The following is a 20,290-nucleotide window of genomic DNA, read 5'->3' as shown; positions in this document are numbered from 1 at the left end:
ATTCCTTAGGCCAGTGGTGCCTCTTTGTTTCTGGAGAGTGCACTTACTAAGCGCAGGGGTCAATAATCTACCGTGTTTCCACCTCTCTTGTATTGGGCTGTATTGGTTGCCCATCAACTATGGATGCTTTGAAGCAGCACCGAGTTTACCTTTTTGGGTCCCAAAGAATGAGAGAGAAATACAGGCCCACACTACAGCTGGTGTGCCTACGGCTAATCTCTAAGAGCAAGGCATGAGGTTTTTGCTGTCTTTACAGCTCTGAAATGCACCGGGCGGAGTGACTGTGACCGTAGGGTCTTAATTGTCTCTACATCTCTTTAGGGGTAAAGGCTCCATGAGTAAACATTCAGACAACGGGCAGAGAGAGAGGGGAGGTCTGCCGTGGAGTAGCTGCTGCCCCTCCCTGCCCGATGCCTGCGCTGCACCCAGGCTCTGACGGCTTTTTACCTTTTGAAAATTAATACTGGATGCCGGGCGTGGTGGCGCACGCTTGTCATCCCCGCGCTTGGGAGGCAGAGACGGGAGGATCGCGCAGGTTCGAAGCCAGCCGCGCGCGCTGGCTTAGGAGACCCTGTTTCCAAATAAAAATGTAAAAATAGGTCTGGGAGTGTAGCCCGGAGGTAGAAGGGCTTCCAGGAACCCCAGTACCACCAAAAAAAGAAGAAGAAAATTAATACTGGAGCAATTTTCCAATCCCGCACACTCTCCGTCTCTTGTCCCTCCTTCATGGCACCTTGAACTGCAGGGTTTGCTCATCACGCCTCGCCCCTTGGGCCCCTCTGGGTCCCTCCCCACACGCTCTCTTGCCCGGTGTCCTTTAGGAGGAGTAAACCCCTGCAAGGGCCATTCCTCTGTTGCCTCGCAGTAGCTTTCTGCGAGGGCTCGCCACCTGGCTTACGTGAAAGTCACCCGTGGCTTTTCTTGTCCATCTTTGCCAAGTCTGGCTCTCCGCCACATCCGGGGCCTCGCCCTGCTCCAGCTGCCCTGTCCCTGGGCAGCCTGCGAGCCTGCTGCACCTTTGCCCTTTGAACTCATGCACTAATCTTTGGGGCCCGATGACCCTCCACCGAATTCCACTGCCCTCATTTGACCTCCCGCATGCCCCAGTCCTTCCGACCCCTGACCCTGGTCCCTGCCCCAGCACCAGACGGCTGGGACCGTGCGCGTAAGACTCTGGGGACCCTGACCTTTTGGGGCGAGAAACATCTCCTCCTCGTCCTCGCCTCCCCTCTCTGGGTCTGGCACACAGTAGGGGCTTGCGATGAAGCATGCTGCAGTAAACACGTGGTGTCTTGCAGTGCTCCACCCACTGTGGTCAAGGGACACAGAAGCGAACCGTGACGTGCACCAACTCACAGGGGAAGTGTGACGCGTCCACCAGGCCCAAGGCCGAGGAGCCGTGCGAGGACTACTCAGGCTGCTATGAGTGGAAGACCGGGGACTGGTCCAAGGTGAGAACCGGGTGGTCAGCACAGCAGGCTCGGGGTAGGGACCTCAGTTCCCGTGATCAGCCGAGTCCTACCAGCTGGTCCCGATCTAACCAGGCAAACCCACCTCCTTTTTTTATGGTACTGAGAATAGAACCCAGAGGCATTCTACCTCTGAGCTGTACCCCCAGACCGGTTTTATTTCTTATTTGGAAACAGGGTCTGGCTAGGTTGATGAGAGTCTCACTACTTGCTGAGGCTGTCCTCCAACCTGAGATCCTCCTGTCTCAGCCTCCTAAGTACTAGGATCACAAGTGTACACCATGACACCCAGCTTTCCACTCCATTTCTTATCACCGCCGCTGCTAGCAGCCCCACACGTGTGACCCCCACTTTTCCTGCACCACCGCTCATGCATTCAGGAGGAAACTGGATACAACCCCAGAGACAAAGTGGGTGCCAGGTACCAGCCTGGCGACCTTTGTAGCACACTGGCTGTGCCCAGCTTCCTGCCACACATACTTGAGGAAACATCACTTCCATTCAAAGGCCTGCAGGGTACCAGGGCAGACACGGCAGGGGGCCAGCGGGGTTCAGCAGCGACAATTAAACTTTTTTCTGAGCAAAGAAATTCTTTGCATTGAACCCTTTTGGGGTTCAATTTCCTGATAGCTCTGAGCGATTCCTATTCACTGGAGACTGTGGTTGGTGTAAGAGCCTTCCAGTAGCTTCTCTCCTGAGCCTTTTTACAAAAGCCACGCGGCTTCCACTGTGAGCACAGAATGTGTTTGTGTTTTTATACCCTTAGTGCCTATAAAATTCTGTGCTTGCACTGGACAGGGTTGCACATGCTTGCCACCCCAGCATTTGGGAGGCTGAGAAAGGAGGATCATGGTTCACGGACGGCTCAGCTACTTAGTGAGGTCCTCTGCAACTCAGTGAGACCCTGTCTCAAAATAAAGAATAAAAAATAAGGCTGTGGCGCACGCTTGTAATCCCCGCGCTGGGGAGGCGGAGACAGGAGGATCGCGCAGGTTCGAAGCCAGCCTCGCTGGCGTAAGAGACCCTGTTTCCAAATTTTAAAAAAAGAATAAAAATGGGTCTGAGAGTGTAGCCCGGAGGTAGAAGGGTTTCCAGGAACCTCAGTACCACCAAAAAAAAAAAAAAAAATATATATATATATATATATATATATATATATATATCTGGGATTATAGCTCAGAGGTAGAATATACACCCCTAGGTTCCATCCCCAGTACCCCCCCAAAAAAAATCTGCACTTGCTTCTTCTGAGTTCTCTTTATTCAGAGGTTGCCCGCTGGTGACCTAAATGTAGCAAGACTGTCAGCATCCTAGCGAGATCCTGTTTCAAAATAAAAAATAAATACAGCTGGGCATGTAGCTTGGAGGTGAAATGTCTCTGGATTCAAAATCCTGTGCTCCCTGCTGCTGCCTGAGCCTCCTTCGCTGCCAGGGCAAGGAGGAGCTGATGGGGAAGCTCAGTGACCCGCTGGGAGCAGCCCCAGCCCCAGGACGGAGAGGAGGGCTCCTCTGCATCCTCTGTGCCCCCAAACCTGGAGTCCTGGACTCTGCTCAGCTCCTATGGGTGAACATGTGCATGTGTGCGTACGTATGTGTCTAAGAAAGTATTTTCCGTTGGGGAGTGAGCACGTGGCGGCTCGGGATTTTCATTGCCGTGGAGACCTGCCATGTCAGGTTTCGACAGCTTCCAAAGTTTCTGTTGCTTGTGCCAAGTCTGGGGAGAGGGGGGATCTGTCAAAAACGCCTTGGAAGAGTTCTCGCCAAGCAATATTTCACCAGCCACGCACCTTTCAGACACAAACAGAAAACGGAGTGATTGGCAGCATTCTCTCTCTCCTCCCTTGCTTTCTCCAACCTGCCCAAGAAGGCTGGTCCCTAGAACCACCCGGGGAGGCGATCGGCGTTTTCATGAATGGTCCAAGGAGGAAGAAGACTAGAGATGGCTCTTTGGTAGTTGAGGTTTTATTATATAAAACCTGCAGAGCGGGGTCTCCAGGAAAGGATGGAGCCATGTCCACTTACAAACTAGAAGCTCAGATGGGCTGTTTAAGGGGAGATTCTACGGGGCAGGGGGAATGGTGGTTAGCCTTTGCTAGGGGGTTGTTAAGGGACTTAGTCAGATTGGTAGAGCTGGGTTAAGCAGGACTCCAGTGGGGATTTTCCATAAGCAGAGGAACAGGATAAGCAAGGGGCTTGTCAGGCTCATCTTACACCAGACGGTGGGGACATTTCGGTGAGCAGGGGAAGAGTGTATTTGAGTAAGACTTGGGAATTTCTGGTCAGCAAAGACACCTGCAAAATGATGAGTCTTCACGAGACGGAGCCACTCTGGTCAGAGACTCTAATACTGCTCCCTCGGTGTCGTATCAGACTGGGAGCCATCTCCTGTCTCCTTCCTCCCTGGACCATCTATAAATCTATAAGACACTCCCACAATGGGGCCACCGTGCAGAGAGCAGGGCTCCCTGGGGACATTGTTTCCTCCTCCCCAGAATTCTCTAGCCTCCTTTAGCTAATCCTCAGAACATCCCAAGGAGACCTGGGCATGTAGTTATTTATAGTAACGATTACACCTGGGAGGAACGAAAAGCAGTGAGTGCCTGCTGCAGTCGAGGGTGTCATGGGGTAGGCCCTGAGAGGTGACGGAGAGCTGGGTCCTCCCCACCGGGGCTGGGTGGCCACGGAGCCAGCAGGCGAAAGTCGGGGACCACCGCTGTGTGGCTTAGAAGAGTGCCATAGATCCGCTGACCTCCCATTCTGCCTCCGTGAGAGGTAGTGTTACACCCCCTGCAGGCGCATTTATTGAGCGCCCACTGCATACCAAGCACTGCTCTGGCCGTAGTGGTGTTAATGTGAGAACTTAACTAAAGCAGCGCCGTGCCTGGTGTCCAGGACACAGTGGACATGTGCAAGGGGGCTCTGAGGCTCTGACTGCTGTTGTCGTCTTTGCTACTATTGTTCTTCTAAAAAGGCCTAGCGAGGACCCCTGGTGCACTGCCCTGCTTTCCTTCCTTTTACAGGAAGCTCATCAGCCTAGGAAAATCCCTTTCCCAAGATCGCGTACCTTTGCATGAAAAGGGTGTTGTTGTTGTTGTTGTTGTTGTTGTTGCCAAAAACCTTGTGCTCTTTGGGCATCAACAATTTCTTTTTGGGCTGGGCGTGCGTGGTAGCGCATACTTGTAGTCCCAGTACTTAGGAGGCTGGGACAGAAGGATCGCAGGTTTAAGGACAGCCTCAGCAACTTAGGGAGACCCTGTTTCACAATTTTTAAAAAAAGGGACTGGAGACATAGCTCAGAGGTAGAACACCCCCGGATTCAATCCCTAGTACAACAAACAAATAAACAAAGGAACAAAGAATCTTTCACTCTTGCTTTTCTGGAGGCATACACCCTGGGTGTCCTTGACTCTCCCTTCCTGCCCAAGGACACACAGATGGGCCACCAGGCAGGTGCCTGCCGCACTGGAGGTGGGGGAGGGGCTGCGCTCACCTCAGGCTGTCTGGCATGGAGCTTTCCTGGTGAATTTATGGCTGCTTGTATTTCTGTCTCGTCAACTGAGTCTGTCTCTGAGTCTTGTTGGAAACACATTAAATGTTGATGGAATGAGCCACTTGAAAAACTGCCCCTCCTTGAGGGAGGGCTTCAAACAAGACCAGATATGTTGTTTTTTTAATTTAATAGATCTGTTTGCTTAGATTGTAAAAGCTTGGGGAGAAATGGCTTTCACAGTGATGCTTGGGGCAAAATCCGATGCTATCAGGAGACACCACAGTCTCCTCACTGTTTAATTAAAGCTGGGGCCGCAGGGGAGGCCGACAGAGATGGAATTCAATGCGTGTGCCTGTGTGATCCTCACTAAGCCGCTCGGGTTCCAGAAGGGTGACGTATCAAACCAGCCCCTTAAGACATGTCTGGAATCACGTTCGTTCATCTTCAAGGCCAGAGCAGACTCTGACTGGGCTCCTGGAAGCCCTGCTGCTCTGGAGCCAGGTCCACACCTACCTGCAGAGGGCAGTGACCACAAAGCTTAGTGAGAAGCCAGCTCACTGCCTGCCCAAGCTCTGAGTCCTCCTAGACAGTGCTCTGTACACTTTTTTTTCTGGTACTGGAAATTAAACATGGAAGCATTCTTCCTCCAAGCTACAGTTCCAGCCCTTTTTAGTTTTTGTTTGTTTTTGTTTTGTTCTGTTATTTATTCTGAAACACAGTCTCACTAAGTTGCTCAGGCTGGCCTCAAACCGGATCCTCCTGTCTCGGCCTCTCAAGTACCGGGATTGCAAGCCTGTACCACTATGCCCAGCCTCTCTCTACCCTTCAACATGTTCTTGCTGTTGTTAATAATAATAGCAGTACCAAGCCAGGCATGGTAGTACACGCTTGTAATCCCAGTACTTGGGAGGCTGAGACAAAAGAATCACAGGTTTGAAGCCAGTCTCAGCTACTTATTGAGGCTCTAAGCCACTTAGTGAGACCCTGTTTCCAAATAAGATAAGAAATAAGTTTGGGGTGTAGCCTTCTCCCCTAGGCTGCATCCCCAGTACCACACAAAAAAATTGTAGCACTATAGTAGTCAAGGCCCACTGTATCCCGGATGCCACCCCCAATCATAGAAACAGTTCAGAAAGTGAGGATTGATTGTCCTCATGCTTCACAGAAAGAACCAGGGGCTCAGAATGGTTAATTTTCCTGGAAGCAAAGCTACTAAGTAGGCTATAGCCCCCAATACGAGCCCTGCTCCCCAGTGCTCTGCTCCCCCTGGCCTGACCACGCAGCGCTGCTCAAAGGGGAAATGTCACCGTGGATTTGAGGCCAGGGGCAGGATCCCAAGACTGATGCCACCTCGACTCAAATGAAAACACAGCAGGCATGGGAGGTAGGTGCTGACGCCTCCCAGAGAGCTGTTGGCAGGATTCTCCAGTTTCATTTCCATAGGAAATCCATACTGTAGCATACACGAAAAGGAAAGCTGGTCCAGAAACCATACAGGATCTTGGCATAGTATGCTTTTTGATGGTTTGTCTTCCAAACTTTTAAGTATGTGCACACAGCCAGATGCAGTGGTAAACTCCTATAACCCCAGTAATTGGGTGGCTGAGATAGGAGGATCACAGGTTCAAGGCTAACCTCACCAACTTAGATGTTTCAAAATATAAAAGTAAAAATAAAAAGGGCTGAGGGTGTAGCTCAGAGGTAGAACACCCCTGAGTTCAATCCCCAGTACCAAAACAAATAAGTAAATAAAGAGATACATGCACATCTATATTGAGCAGAAATGGAATTGTAAAGTAACATCCAAGTCCATAAACAATGTAAAAACACGAGAGAGGTCCAGTACATGTGGAATCAGCTTTTAATGGTACGGTTCTCCCGGGAATGGGGGGCCGAGCAGTCCTGGGACTCGCAGCCCATCCGGAGGCTGGAAGGGAGGGACCTCCCTTTTTAAGGTATGCATCTCGGGGGTGGGGGGGGTGGGATTTACTTGTGAGGCCGCCCTCCTCTCACGAGATACAGCTCATGGGGCAGAGTCTGGAAGGGACCCCGACTTATCATCCCGTTATTTTGGTGATAATGGGCGAAGATTCGACTCGAGCTGCTTCGGGCCATCAAGGGGTGTCGTAAGGGGGCCCCTTGAACGGGAGAGGTCGGGTCTGCCAGAACTGGGCAGGTGGGAGTGTGGCTGCAGCAAGAGTTGGGGGTACCCTGGATAGTTTGGTGATGTGCATTCGAGGAAACTTTAATAGATGAGGGGCTATTAAAGAAAATAACAAATCGTGAGAGCGGATCCCAGGTTGGGCAGGAGCCCTTTTAGATATGAGGTAGATTGTCACTAGATTTATTAATAGCAGCCTTTTCCCTGAGGAAGACATACACGGACCCTTTAGTAGTTTTTATTAGACCAGAGTCATTAATAGCAGCATTTTCCTGAGAGAAACACACGCCACTCTTTTCAGCAGTGAGTGGGTTTGGGTTCATCTGGTCAAATGAAAACATGCCATTGAATCAGAAGCATCAGTAACAGATTTCTCAGAGGTTTAATACTTATGGCAGTTTGGCATCCAAAGAGGGAGAGCACCATAGTATGTAAACAAGTGGACCTGCTAAAATAAAAACATCAAAGAGAATTATGCTGTGAATAAACAAAGCTTAGTAGGCCCCAACACTGTGCAAGAGAATTTGTCATGGGACTGTTGTAACGGAGCCCTTTTTAGATATGGCCTAAGCCTTGGGCAGAGCAATTTTATCCTGTAAAGGAGGGCCTGTAGTGCATGGGCAGGAGAACTTGCCGTCAATCGGACCGAGATTTTGGAAGGGAAACTAGGACCTGAAAGGATGGAAAGATTGTGCAGGCCACCAAAGAGGAGACTGGCTTACGCTGTACCTGTAGAGTTACCCTGGGCCTGCAAGGAGGATGGAGGAAGGAGAATGAGGGATCCAGGAACTGTCAGTCCTCAGACAGGCCAAGCAGGCCAGGGATGGGTCCTGGCCTGGAAGGGTGGTCCCCATGTGTTGAGGCACCTGGGGCTCACCGCTTTTCCAAGGGCACTCGCCTTTCCAGTGGCCATTCAATCCACACCTGAAACAGGCTCCTGGAGGTGGTTGTCGTTGCTGTCGTCCTCCCCTAGGTGGTGCTCATCACCCCAAGGGCTGCCCTCCCTCCGCTGGCCTCAGGGCTGCTACCAGGGCTTGCGACTATAGATCCGCTATTAAGCAAAGTCGGAGTGTACGCTCAACTTCCGCCTGTTCCTCTCTGGAATTAAAAACTTTAAATGCCATATTCACCAAATCTCAGATGGAGCTTTGAGGACCGTCCTCAGCCTTTCTTAATTTTTACTGAATATCAGGGGCTGATTGCCCAATAAAATGGGTGGCTGATACAACCTTGCCTCAGAAGATGGATCTAGGCACGTATAGAGGGTAAAAGCCTCTTGCAGCCAATTAAGAAAAACTGCTGAGTTTTCATTTGGACCCTAGGTGATTTCCTTAAGCTTATCATAATTAACTGCCTTATGGGAGGCATCTCGCAAACCATCAAGAAGGCATTGTATCATATGATTTCTCATATCTATTCCCTCCTTGCCATTATAATTCCAGTGGGGGTCCTCGGAGGGAACCGCAGCTGTACCGGTAGGAAGCTGTGAGTTGGTTAGGTGAGCCTGATCGGCCCGTTGCCTGGCAGCCTTCAGAATACGATCACATTCATCTGGAGTCAAAGAGGTTAGAATGAAGATCCCGCCAAGTTAAATCATATGCTTATACAACATGCTGGAATTCCTTGAAAAAACCGGAGGGATTGGCGGAAAAAGAGCCCAGTCTCTTTTCAAGTTAAGCAAGGTCAGGAAGGGAAAAAGGAACATGGACACGGACCACGCCTTCTGTACCAGCCACTTCACTTAGCGGAGCCAAGAGAGAGGGGAATGGGGCCTGTAACTTGGCCAGGTCAGACTCCGGCATCCACGTGTCCTCGCAAAATGGCTGCTGTGAGTCAGCAGAATTGCAGGCCTGTGACCCAGAAGGACCACCAGGTGGTGCCTGTGAGTTGCCACGTGGCGACCAAGATGGCGGCTGCGGCTGGCTGGGAAGGGAAGAAAGCCGGGAACACAGGCACACGAAGGCCTGTATGTACAGAACCTCTGGCCATTTACCAGACCGTTTGCAAAAGTTACTGAGAGCAGGCAACATTCTAAGATCCAACATACCCATCTCAGGCCATCGAAAATTATTACCTAAATCATATGTTGGCCAGACCTCAGTGCAGAAAAAAATGAGCCTCTCGGGGCACAGTTCCCTGGATAAACCCAGAGTCTGGAGATTAACCAGAACACGGCCTAGTGCGGGCTGGAAGTCCATCTTTGATGGCTGACTTCCCCCCGTGACTGGTCAGCAGGCAAGGACGAAAGCAGGGATTCGGCGTCCCAAATCCCACCAGCCCCCCGGAAAACTTGGATATCAGAATTCTGGATTTATTAACAGCCGTGAAACCAAGTTCTGAAGGCTAAAAGCCGGAACCCGCTTGCCCAAAGCAGGGGAAGTTTACCTCAGTGTAAGCCGCTGAAAGGCTGCAGAGCCGGGAGCACAGCATGGGGTGGAATCAGGGCGGATGAGAATACAAGATGGCCACTGGCTCCCAGGATTGGCTGGGAGTCTAGAAGGAGGCGTTCAAGATGGCTGCTCCCAGAGCGAGCACGTGCCTGGGTAAAATGGCCACCAGTTGAATGGCGTGGTTACTGGGTTCGTGTACCAGGCTCGGGGCAGACTCTGAGCCCGGGCCACATGGCGTAAGGACAAGAGTCCGCCCAGTTTCGGCACCATTATGTAAAATAAAATGCAAGTCCATATACAATGTAAAAACATGAGAGAGGTCCAGTACACGTGGAATCAGCTTTTTAATCATACGGTTCTCCCGGGAATGGGGGGCTGAGCAGTGCTAGGACTCGGCCCATCCGGAGGCTGGAAGGGAGGGACCTCCCTTTTTAAGGTATGCATCTCTGGAGGGTGGGATTTACTCATGAGGCCGCCCTCCTCTCGTGAGATACGGCTCGCGGGGCAGAGTCTGGAAGGGCCCCCGACTTATCAGGGATGGTGTCTGTGCATGGCACTTTCTAACCTGTTTGTCTTTTCACCTAACCTGCAGAGGTATCCTCTGTGGAGCTGCCTAAGTTCCCCTATGTTCTCAAAAGTTCTTCCAAGTAGCCAGATGTGGTGGAGCACGCTTGTAATCCCAGTTCTTGGGAGGCTGAAACAGAAGGGTCGCAGGTTCATGGCCAGCCTCAGCCACTTAGTGAGGCCCTTCACAACTCAGTGAGACCCTGTTTACAAACAGATAAAATAGGAGTGTAGCTCAGAGGTAGAATGTCCCTGGGTTCAATCCTCAGTATCAAAAAAAAAAAAAAAAAAAGAGTTCTTCAAAGTGAACTAGAACCATTCATAGACCTCATCTGTGAGAACCCTCTAAGATTCCAGCAAGAGTCTGGCAAAAGTTAATTCAGATAAGTAAAGACTATGTCTCTGCCAAGACATAGTCTATGGGGTGCAGCAGAAGCAGCAGACTCCACCCCTGCCCTGCCCTGGCTTTGCCTCATGAATACCCTGGAGAGTGGCGAGGGCCACAGTGGTCCCAGTGGAAGGAGATGGAGCTTCCCTCCATGAGTTCAGGAGCAGCTCTTTTTATAGATTGGAAGGTTAAAAGCTGGTGGCCCATAATGGGGGAGAAAATGAGTAAATGTTAGAGCTAGGCAACCAGTGACCTTGTGTTTTAATTCCTGGCCTCCCATCAAAGCTCCATCCAGCTCATAATTCACACAGGAAGATGGAAGTCAATCTATGGTTGAGGCAGCTGGGACCTGTCTTTCTTCTCACCTTGGGCAAGACACTGGCCCCTACCAACCTCAGGGGCCAGCATCAGCCTCTGAGGATTGTTCTGGAAAGTTTCACATTGTCACGGAAGCCCGAGCACACCACCTGTACTCAGGACTCAGAGCAGGTTCACCTGGACTCAGAGCAGGTGAACAAGACAGGATGTTGGTCTTCAAAATCACCCCAAACACCTGAGTTTTATGGTAGTTATTGATCATTTCTGGGCAGAGACCTTGTCATTTATGCTTGGTCCTCACATTAACAGATCTGTGGGATTTGTCCCTGCCCTGATTTTCACATATATACTAACCGTACCTGCAGAAGAAATGAGAGGGCTTTTTTTTTCTTTCTGTGCTTCAGCCGTACTGAGCCCCATAACAAAAGTCTTAGCCAGACTGTTTCCCCCAGGAGGGCCTGGGTACCTCCAGTCAGAGGATGCAGAGAAGCCAGATGAACATAATGGGCAAGGTGGCCTGTGCTGAATCTCCCCACCCCCAGGAGTTCAACAGACACCTGCCCTGCCTTAATGCTTTCCTCCCCGAGAAGTAATGGAAAATTCCTAGATTTCCCTCCTGGGTGTGTCCTGTAGCAGGTGGCTCAATGGCCAGTGGTCTAAATAAAGACAGAGAAAAGCCACATGTCTTTGGGTGTTTCCTGTCAATCAGTACATAAATCCTTCTAATCCAAAGACAGCCTTCATCCATGCCAAGCTGTCACAGAAATAGGATCCCAGTTATATGATAATCCCCCGATTTCCCAGGGAGCAGGGTGTTTTCATAATTGCATGACCCATTTGGATATCAAAGTCTTCCACAGTGTAGGTGGAAGATGCCCTAGTCAGATGCCCCCTTGAAATGCCTATTAATATACTTATGCTTTCATATTTAAAGTGATATAGTAAAAGCCTTCAATTCACTGTACCCTGGAATGTACAACTTTCTGTTTTGCTTCTCCCTACTGGGGATGGAACCCAGGGGCATTCTACCTTCGAGCTACACCTCCAGCCCTATTTTTTTATTTTTTATTTTGAAACAGGGTCTCACTAAGTTGCAGAGGGTCTCACTAAGTAGCTGAGGCTGGCTGCAAACCTTGATCCTCCTGTCTCAGCCTCCCAGATACTGGGATTAGAAGCGTGCGCCATCATGCCCGGCTTGGAATGTACACTGTGTGAATTGAGAAATGCTGGTGTTTCCTTTCTCTAGTAACATATAAAATTGAGCCTTATGAAACTGCTGCCTCGGTTGGATCAAACAGTTGAATGAGTGATGTTGTGTGGCGCAACCTAGTATTCGTGGGGTCTGTGCGCTGTCTCCTCTCCCTCTCCTGAGGCGCCTGTGCCTTTTGCCAGAGCACACAGGGTCATTGGAACCAACTCCACTGAGATGCTGCCCCACCATGTCTGTGCGTGCCGCTCTTGCCAGACACCTGCACAAGCCGTGGCAGAGGGCCATGCTGTATTGGCACAGCCTTGCCGTATATTGGCATGGCCTTGCTCTCTATCGGTACAGCTTGGCTTGGTATTGGTATGACTCTGTTCTGTGTTAATGTGGTTTTGCTCTATGTAGGTATCTGTGTTGGAATGGCTTTGCTCGGCACTGACATGACTTTGCTCTCTTTTGGCTAAGCTTGATATTGGTATGACTTCGTGTTAGTACGGTTTTTCTCAGTATGGGTATGGCTTTGCTCTCCATTGGCATGGCCTTACTCTACAATGGCACGGCCTGGCTCTGCGTTGGCGCTCTGAGCTCCTGCGACGGCGTTGTTCTGGCGCTGCTCTGCACAGCCCTGGCATGCTTGGCTCTGCCCTGCCTGGGTGCGGGCGGCTGCGCATAGCTCCGGCCTCTCCCTAGCTCCCCTCGAGTGCACTTAGGCCCTCGATGGAACCCCTGTCCAGATGGCTCCTGCACGCGATCTGTAAGCATTTCTTACACCACCCTCCCTCACTCGCAATTATGAAGTTCTGTCTTCAGGACGAGCTTGGGTTTGTTGTTTTGTTGTTGTTGTTTTTTTTTTCATTTTCTTTTCCTTTCTCTTTATTTTTTTCTTGCCCCCTTCGCATTTATTTTTGAATCCCAGCCCCCAGGTGGTCTCCATCAGACCATCAGTCATGAGCTCTGATGAAGGTCATTCCAGTGAGCAGCATTTTCTCCAACGGTATTTGACTACAAAATCCTTGAGAGCCTTCCCCACCTGCGAGAGCCGTAGAGAGGTTTGTTCTTGTGCAGACACTAGACCACTTACTCGTCTGAGAGCGATCTGGACTGAAGCCTTCGCCCCTTAGATCTGAGCACACCTGTCCCCTGCATAGACTCTCAGAAGCCAAGGCTATGGCTGGACATGACTCTGGACTAATTATCTATATCTGGACATAAATATACAACCACTTCCCAACAAGGAAAGAGAGCTCTTTGCCGTCTGCATGGGACGCCGGGCTGAAGCTCTGGTTACGTCAGGGGCTCGGCTCCCACCACCCATTTCAACCCCCTGGAGAAGTTTACAGTGATGGACGTAGACGGTCTGGTCTTATTAGTCTGGGATACCAGGATGTATGTGTGGGGCTGGGGGGTAATTGGGACTGACCCCAAGGGTGTTCTACCTCCAATTACACCTCCAGCCCTTTTTATTTTTTTTTATTTCAAAACAGTACTTTCCTGAGTTGCTAAGAATCTCTCACTAAATTGCTGAGGCTGGCCTCAAACCTGCAATTCTCCTATCTCAGCCTCCCAAGTACTGGTATTACAGGTGTGTGCCACCATACCAGGCTTACTAATTAACACCAAGCAACAGATCCTAGCTCCCTCCAAGATCCCCCCTCACCCCTACCTCCCTGCCCCAGGCAAAAATCAGATTGATATAGCTTCTGTCCCACGTTCAAAGTCTCCTTGGTGGGGGCAATCTCCTGTGTGACCTCATCTCTCCACTTGAGCACCCCTTAAACATTCAGGTGCCCCAGTGCCCACTCCCCAAATTGTGATGGGGCCTAGGCATCTGCATTTTTTCATCCAAAGTGGCTTCTCTTAACCATGAGCAGCCTACAGTGGCTTAGTGGGATCTGGAGTCGGGCATGAAGCAGAGGCCTAGGGCTGGTTTGGACACGCCGGGCCCCGGGAGCTGTCTGTGGTTCCCACTTCTCCTGTGATTTGAAGATCAGTGGCCCTCGCAGCAACACTCCCTCCGGATGCTTATCTGTCTCAAGTGAAAACATCTGCGTGATCCTGCGTGCCACGCAAGAGAGCAGAGGGAATTGCCCAGCTCATGCCTGGTAGGGCCTGTCACCCCACGGTTGACTTCTCCGGCCCCCCAGGAAGGTTCTTCCTCCAGCACAGGCCCTGGTCAGGCCCCAGGGGAGGACATAGCAAGCACCTGATGCTTTCCATGTGCCGCATCTCAAGGACAGCCCTGCTCTCCTCTCTGCACCCTGAGGTGCCATTAGTAACTCCAGCTGGGCACCGCAGTGTAGCACGGGGCCTATTAAAGTTTTGCAGAGCACTCTAAGAGCCCCATAAATCAGGGGTTGTGTGGACACTGGGGTACCAGGTACGCATGTGGATACAGTCTCTGCTTGGTAAGAGACTTAGCGGAGAGTCGGGTTCGAGGGCTCCTGAGAACATGAGCAAGGGCCAAGGAGCTCAGGGCGCGGGGTCGGGGAGAACACAGAGCTCCCTCCCTGGGAAAGACAGTCACGCACCACTTAGCACTAGGGTCAGGTACTCGGAAATGCTCTGTTACATGGTCTAGGTCAGTCCCTCCACTCGGACTCTCGATGCAACCAGGAGACAGTAAAGAGCTGCGGCAGGCCGAGCAGACAGTGTTAAGCATTTTGTAAGTAGAATAGTACACTCTGAAACGTAAATACACAAGCCAGTGGCATAGTCACGTCTTGTCAAGCAGTCTGTCCCGCACGTGACTGGCTGTGCTGTCCTCTAACAGGGTTGGCAGCACAGTGGGTTGTTTATCCCGGCATCTCCACAAACTATGTGGCGAGTGTGAGGAGCTCTGACACCGGGACGGCTGTGACACCCCTGGGTGATGGGAACTTTCCAGTTCCATTTGGAGCTTACGGAAACGCTGTCGCATTTGCAGTGCCCGGCTGACTGAAAGGTCACGTGGCCCGGGACTACTTTCTTATGCTTTTATTGGTGCATAGTAATTATACATCACAATTGCGTTCAAAGGGATACAAACAGACGTGCATACAGCCCGTGTTTCCCTCCCCGGATCACTCCGCCCCCCTCCCTGTAGTGTTATTGAGATTGGCAATATCTTCATAAATGGATATGGAACTGTTTGAACTATTTCCTTCATCGATATTTCTTTTTCTCCTCGCCACCTCTCTTCCCCCATTTCTTCCTCTATTTTACTGGCCCCTCTTTTTTTTTTTTTTTTTTTTCGGCACTGGGGATGGAACCCAGGGGCATTCTACCTTCAAGCTACACCCCCAGCCCTATTTTTTTGTTCTTTCTTTTGAATCAGAGTCTCGCTGAGTTACAAAGGGCCTCACTAAGTAGCTGAGGCTGGCTGCAAACTGTGATCCTCCTGTCTCAGCCTCCCAAATACCGGGATTACAAGCGTGCGCCACCAGGCCCAGCTCTTCCATTTCTATTTCATTGGTCTAGGTATCTTATTTTTGTGGTATTGGCACAAAAACACATGGCTACTTTACAAGAGCTAGAAGAATATTGGGAGGGCGGATAGAACTACAAAGTAGAGGCCTCCCTGGTCCACTGCTCCCCGTGGTCTTCTGTTTTTTTCTCCAACTTCCACATGAGAGAAAGCATATGACCCTTGACTTTCTCCAACTGGCTTATTTCACTTAGCTCAATATTCCCTACTTCTATTTTCCAGTAAAATGCTATAACTTTGTTCCTCCTCGTGGCTGAGTAAGATCTCATTTTCTTTGTTCATCTGCTGATGACCGCCTGTGTTGGTTCCATAATTTGGCAACTGTAAATGGTGCCGCTATAAACACAGATGTCCGTGTGTCAGCATAGCGTTCCGCCTTTAATTCTTCTGGAAAGATACCGAGGAGTGGTAGAGTCGGGTCACACGGTGATTCCATTTCTAGTCTTTTGAAGAACCCCTGTATTAATGTCCAGAGTGATTGTACTCATTTACAGTCCCGTCACAATGTATAGGGTTCCTATTTCCCTACATCCTCACCAGCATTTGTCATTGTTTATATTCTTGGCCCGCCATTTAAACTGGAGTTAGATGAAGTCTCGGTATTGTTTTGTCTTTCCCTGATTGCTAATGATGTTGAGCATTTTTCCCATGTTTATTTGCTATTTGAATCTCTTTTTTGAGACGTGTCTATTTAGTTCAATTGCCCATTTTTACTGAGTTATTTTTGTTGTGTTTTTAAGTTCTTTATATATTCTATGTATTAGTCCTCTACTGGAGGAGTAGCTGGTAAAGGTTTTCTCCCATTCTGCAGGCTCTCTTTTGAGATTCTTATTTCTTTTGCTGTACAGAAGCTTTTTAGTGTGATGTCATCCCATTTATTGATTCTTGGCTTTATTTCTTGAGTTTTGGAGGTCTTATTGAGGAATTTGCTACCAGTGCCTATATGTTGGAGAGTTGGTCCTATGTTTTCCCCTAGTAACTGCAAAGTTTTTGGTCTAATTTCTAGGTCTTAGATGGGCATGGTAGCACACACATGTAATCCTAGTGCTTGGGAGACTGAGACAGGAGGACCACAGGTTAGAGGCTAGCATGTGGTAACTTAGACCCTGTTTCTATGAACTACATTATATGAGACTATAATGTACCAATGAAAGTATTAAAATTTTAAAAATTAAATAGGGCTGAGAGTGTAGCTCAGAGGTAGAACACTCCTAGGTTCAATCTCCTATACCACCAAAATAAAAATTTTTAGGTTTTTGAGCCATTTAAGTTGACTTGTTCAGGGTGAGAGACTGGAGTCTAATTTTATTTTTCTACATATAAGTATCTAGTATTCTCAGTGCCATTTGTTGAAAGGCCATCTTTTCTCCAGAATATGATTTTTGGCTCCGCTGTCAAAAATCAACTAAGGATTGATCTGTCTCTTCCATTTTTTTTTTTTTTTTTTTGGCACTGGGGATGGAACCCAGGGGCATTCTACCTTCAAGCTACACCCCCAGCCCTATTTTTTATTCTTTCTTTTGAATCAGATTCTCACTGAGTTACAAAGGGCCTCACTAAGTAGCTGAGGCTGGCTGCAAACTGCGATCCTCCTGTCTCAGCCTCCCAAATACTGGGATTACAAGCGTGCGCCACCATGCCCAGCTCTTCCATTTCTATTTCATTGGTCTAGGTATCTTATTTTTGTGGTATTGGCACAAAAACACATGGCTACTTTACAAGAGCTAGAAGAATATTGGGAGGGCGGATAGAACTACAAAGTAGAGGCCTCCCTGGTCCACTGCTCAGGAATTTGGAACCTTCTTGCTCAACCGCCCTGACCTGGTTGGAGCAACCTCTGTCTCTTGGTGCCAGGGCTGCAATGGGGGATTTGGTGTCTAAATTAACTCCATCAGCCTCAAACATTAGTCCATGACTCTGGTATGCAAGGGAAGTTGCCTTTTGTTTTAATTTCACTGGATCCTAAGCTCCAACCCTCCAGGTTTGTGAGAAATCTGACGGCAGTCACGACTGGGCAAAGGCCCCAGAGGCACAGACAGCAGGAAGCGTCGGGGAGATGCGGTGGCCCATTCTCTTGTGGAGAGACCCGCCATTTAAACTGCTTAGAACAGAGGTGGGAGATGAGATGCAACAAGGATGAACTAACGGGTCATCTGTCTTATGTCTTAGTAGCTGGGACTCTCCTCACAAAATACCAAAGACAGTGGCCTACATGACGCCCAGTTTTCTTACATGGTTCTTGTGTCTGCAAGCCCAAGATCAAGGTGCCAGCAGATCTGGTGTCTGCGGAGGGCTCTCCTCCTGGTGTTCAGAGAGTTGTTGTACCATATCCTCACATGGTGCAGAGAATAGTCTAGTCTCTTTCTCTTCTTAAAAGGACACTAATCCCATCACCAGGGGCCCTTCCCTCGTGTCCTCACTGTCGCAAGCACCTGGGAATGATCACATGGTCAGGGCCAGCCCCGCGGTAGGGCTCTCCTCCCGGCCTGGGAGGTGCCCTCAGGCCCCAGCTCAGGCTGCCCCATCTCTGGCAGTGCTCCTCGACCTGCGGAAAGGGGCTGCAGTCACGCGTGGTGCAGTGCATGCACAAGGTCACCGGGCGTCACGGCAGCGAGTGCGCCTCCCTCTCGAAGCCAGCGGCCTACAGACAGTGCCACCAGGAGGTCTGCAACGACAAGGTCAACGTGAACACCATCACCTCCCCTCGCCTGGGTGAGTGCTCCCGGCCCTGGCTCCTAGGGGATGCCGCGTTCCCTGCCAGGGAATCCCCGCGGGAGGTGCAGTTTTGTAAGGCAGAGAGCTGCCACCTTGGGCCTCCTGTAAGCTCTGGAGAGGCCAACATTTGTCACTGCGGCAGAATTTAGGAGGATTCAGAGATGGAATTTTATTACCAGGAAGGACACATTTGTTAACTATAGCCTTAAACACAGCCCACTGAACATCCTGCTAGGCCCCCTATCAACACAAGAGAATGTTCTCCAAACATGTTAGCATTCTTGTGCAGGAGGGGGCCGAGGGAAGGGCTTCTGCCTGGGAAGGGATGATTCCTGAGGCCCTGGGGCTTTCCTCTGGGGATCCTCCCTGGGCAGTGCCCGAGATGCACACAGACAACAGATAAAGTACAATTTTTTTAATATTTTAGTGGTGCATTGTAGTGATGCATCTTAATGGGGTACGAGATGGTGGAGGCATACGTGCGCACATCACCCAATTAGCCCTTCCCTGATTCCCGCCCATTCCCACCCCGTCCCTCCTTCTCATGTTTGGCTATGGGAATGACTTTGATATGTTGTGAATGTACATCACGTACATTAGAGAATGCAAATTGTGTGTGAGCAGTTTGGTCCTTGGTGTGGGGAACCTGTCCCTGTACCTGCCCGTGCCCCTGGCCAGTGGTGGGATGAGAAGAGGAAGAACATTTTATATTGATCAGTCATTTTCATACTGATATCAAAAGGATAACTCCCTTTAACAGCTAATGCTTTTCCAAATGGGAATCTCTGGGAAACGTGAGCTGAGCCAAAGCCCCTGTCCCTCACCCAGAAACTCCACACCAACGAAGGGGCTTTCCAAGCATTCCGCTGGGCGCCTTGAGCTTGCAGAATGACCCATGGATTGCCTGTCTGGTGTCCTCCGGGGCCTCTGTTAAGCAGGCTCTCTCTCCTCACAGCTAAACCCCTGCAGGAGCTGTGGATCGCTTGTTCTTACCTTGGCCTTGTGCTTTGGTGGCACCTTTGGTGTTCAGTGCTCCATGCCACCCTATTTTATATAAGCCACCCATCATGGTGTGCTCTGCTACAAACTAACAGTGACCAGACCCAGCTCCGGAGCGAGGTGGCCCTGGGTGCTCCCTCCCCTGAGAGCCCGGCACTGCTCTCCATCACGCGTTTGAGTGGAACACAGGGGCACTGCACACAGTAAAAAAGTGGCATCCACGGTGCCCCTGACTAGGGTACGACTTCATCAACCTGTGTAAGGCTGGTGTGAGCAGAGGCGATGGAGGCCCCGGCCGCCTTTGCGCACCCTAACGATGGGCCGTGCCTTCTAACTTCTGAGCGTTCTCTCTCCACTGTCCTTTTAGCTGCTCTGACCTACAAGTGCACACGGGACCAGTGGACGGTGTACTGCCGGGTCATCCGAGAAAAGAACCTCTGCCAGGACATGCGCTGGTACCAGCGCTGCTGCCAGACCTGCAGGGACTTCTACGCCAACAAGCTGCGCCAGCCGCCTTCACCACCAAGCTCATGACACACGGTCCAGCAGAGGCTCCACACTGGGACTCGAGGTCCAAAGCCTGGCACTCAGCGAGTGGACGGCCCCCCACCTCCAGTGGGGTCCCGTGGCCAGGACCCCTAAAGCACACCTCTGCCCTTCCAGTAAGGCTGCCCCAAGGATTCGACTGCAGAGAACTTGAGAGTGGATTTGACATTTCACTAGTGCTTCTGTGCCTTCTCTCTAATTAATAGCCACTGGATGGCTTTCTACAGTAAGGGAAAACAGCCATGAGTCACAAAACAATTGCAAGTTCTTACACTCCGTGTGCTTCAAAGGGGACCACTTCTAGAGGACCACTGTCGAGAGGGAGAGAGGGGCCGACATTGGTGGGCACTTCTGTCCTGCCCTTTTGGCATCAGAATACTCAGGGCTTGGTACCACGTGGGGGCGGGAGGGATATTCTGAAAACGAGATATCGTATATTAGCAGAGGCTTTATTCTGGAAGCCAGCCTCATCCCAGATGGAGGGACAGATGTGGACAAGCCTCTGCCAGCGGCTTATCTGGAGAGGGCTGGGCTTCTGGTGCTGAGACATTCCGTAATCTATTTTCCTGAAAACACAAGAATC

General features: G+C 50.4%; 1 protein-coding gene across 2 annotated transcripts in view; it reads left to right on the top strand.

The window, feature by feature from the left end:
- ADAMTS17 (ADAM metallopeptidase with thrombospondin type 1 motif 17) overlaps positions 1-19,695 on the top strand; it is a gene marked incomplete at both ends in the record, with an annotated part of 311,118 nt that extends 291,423 nt beyond the window's left edge. For both annotated transcript variants that reach the window (XM_080692601.1, XM_080692600.1), the window contains 3 exons: positions 1,299-1,451; positions 17,982-18,159; positions 19,529-19,695. In XM_080692601.1, coding sequence (XP_080548727.1) covers positions 1,299-1,451; positions 17,982-18,159; positions 19,529-19,695 — 498 coding nt within the window. The remainder of the gene's footprint in view (positions 1-1,298; positions 1,452-17,981; positions 18,160-19,528) is intronic.
- Between the last annotated feature and the right edge of the window lie 595 nt (positions 19,696-20,290).

The sequence above is a fragment of the Muscardinus avellanarius genome (assembly GCF_963383645.1).
Source record: "Muscardinus avellanarius genome assembly, chromosome: 3".
NCBI classification, from domain to species: domain Eukaryota; kingdom Metazoa; phylum Chordata; class Mammalia; order Rodentia; family Gliridae; genus Muscardinus; species Muscardinus avellanarius.
Note: the sequence above shows the minus strand (reverse complement) of the source record. Positions and strands in the feature narration are given on the sequence as shown.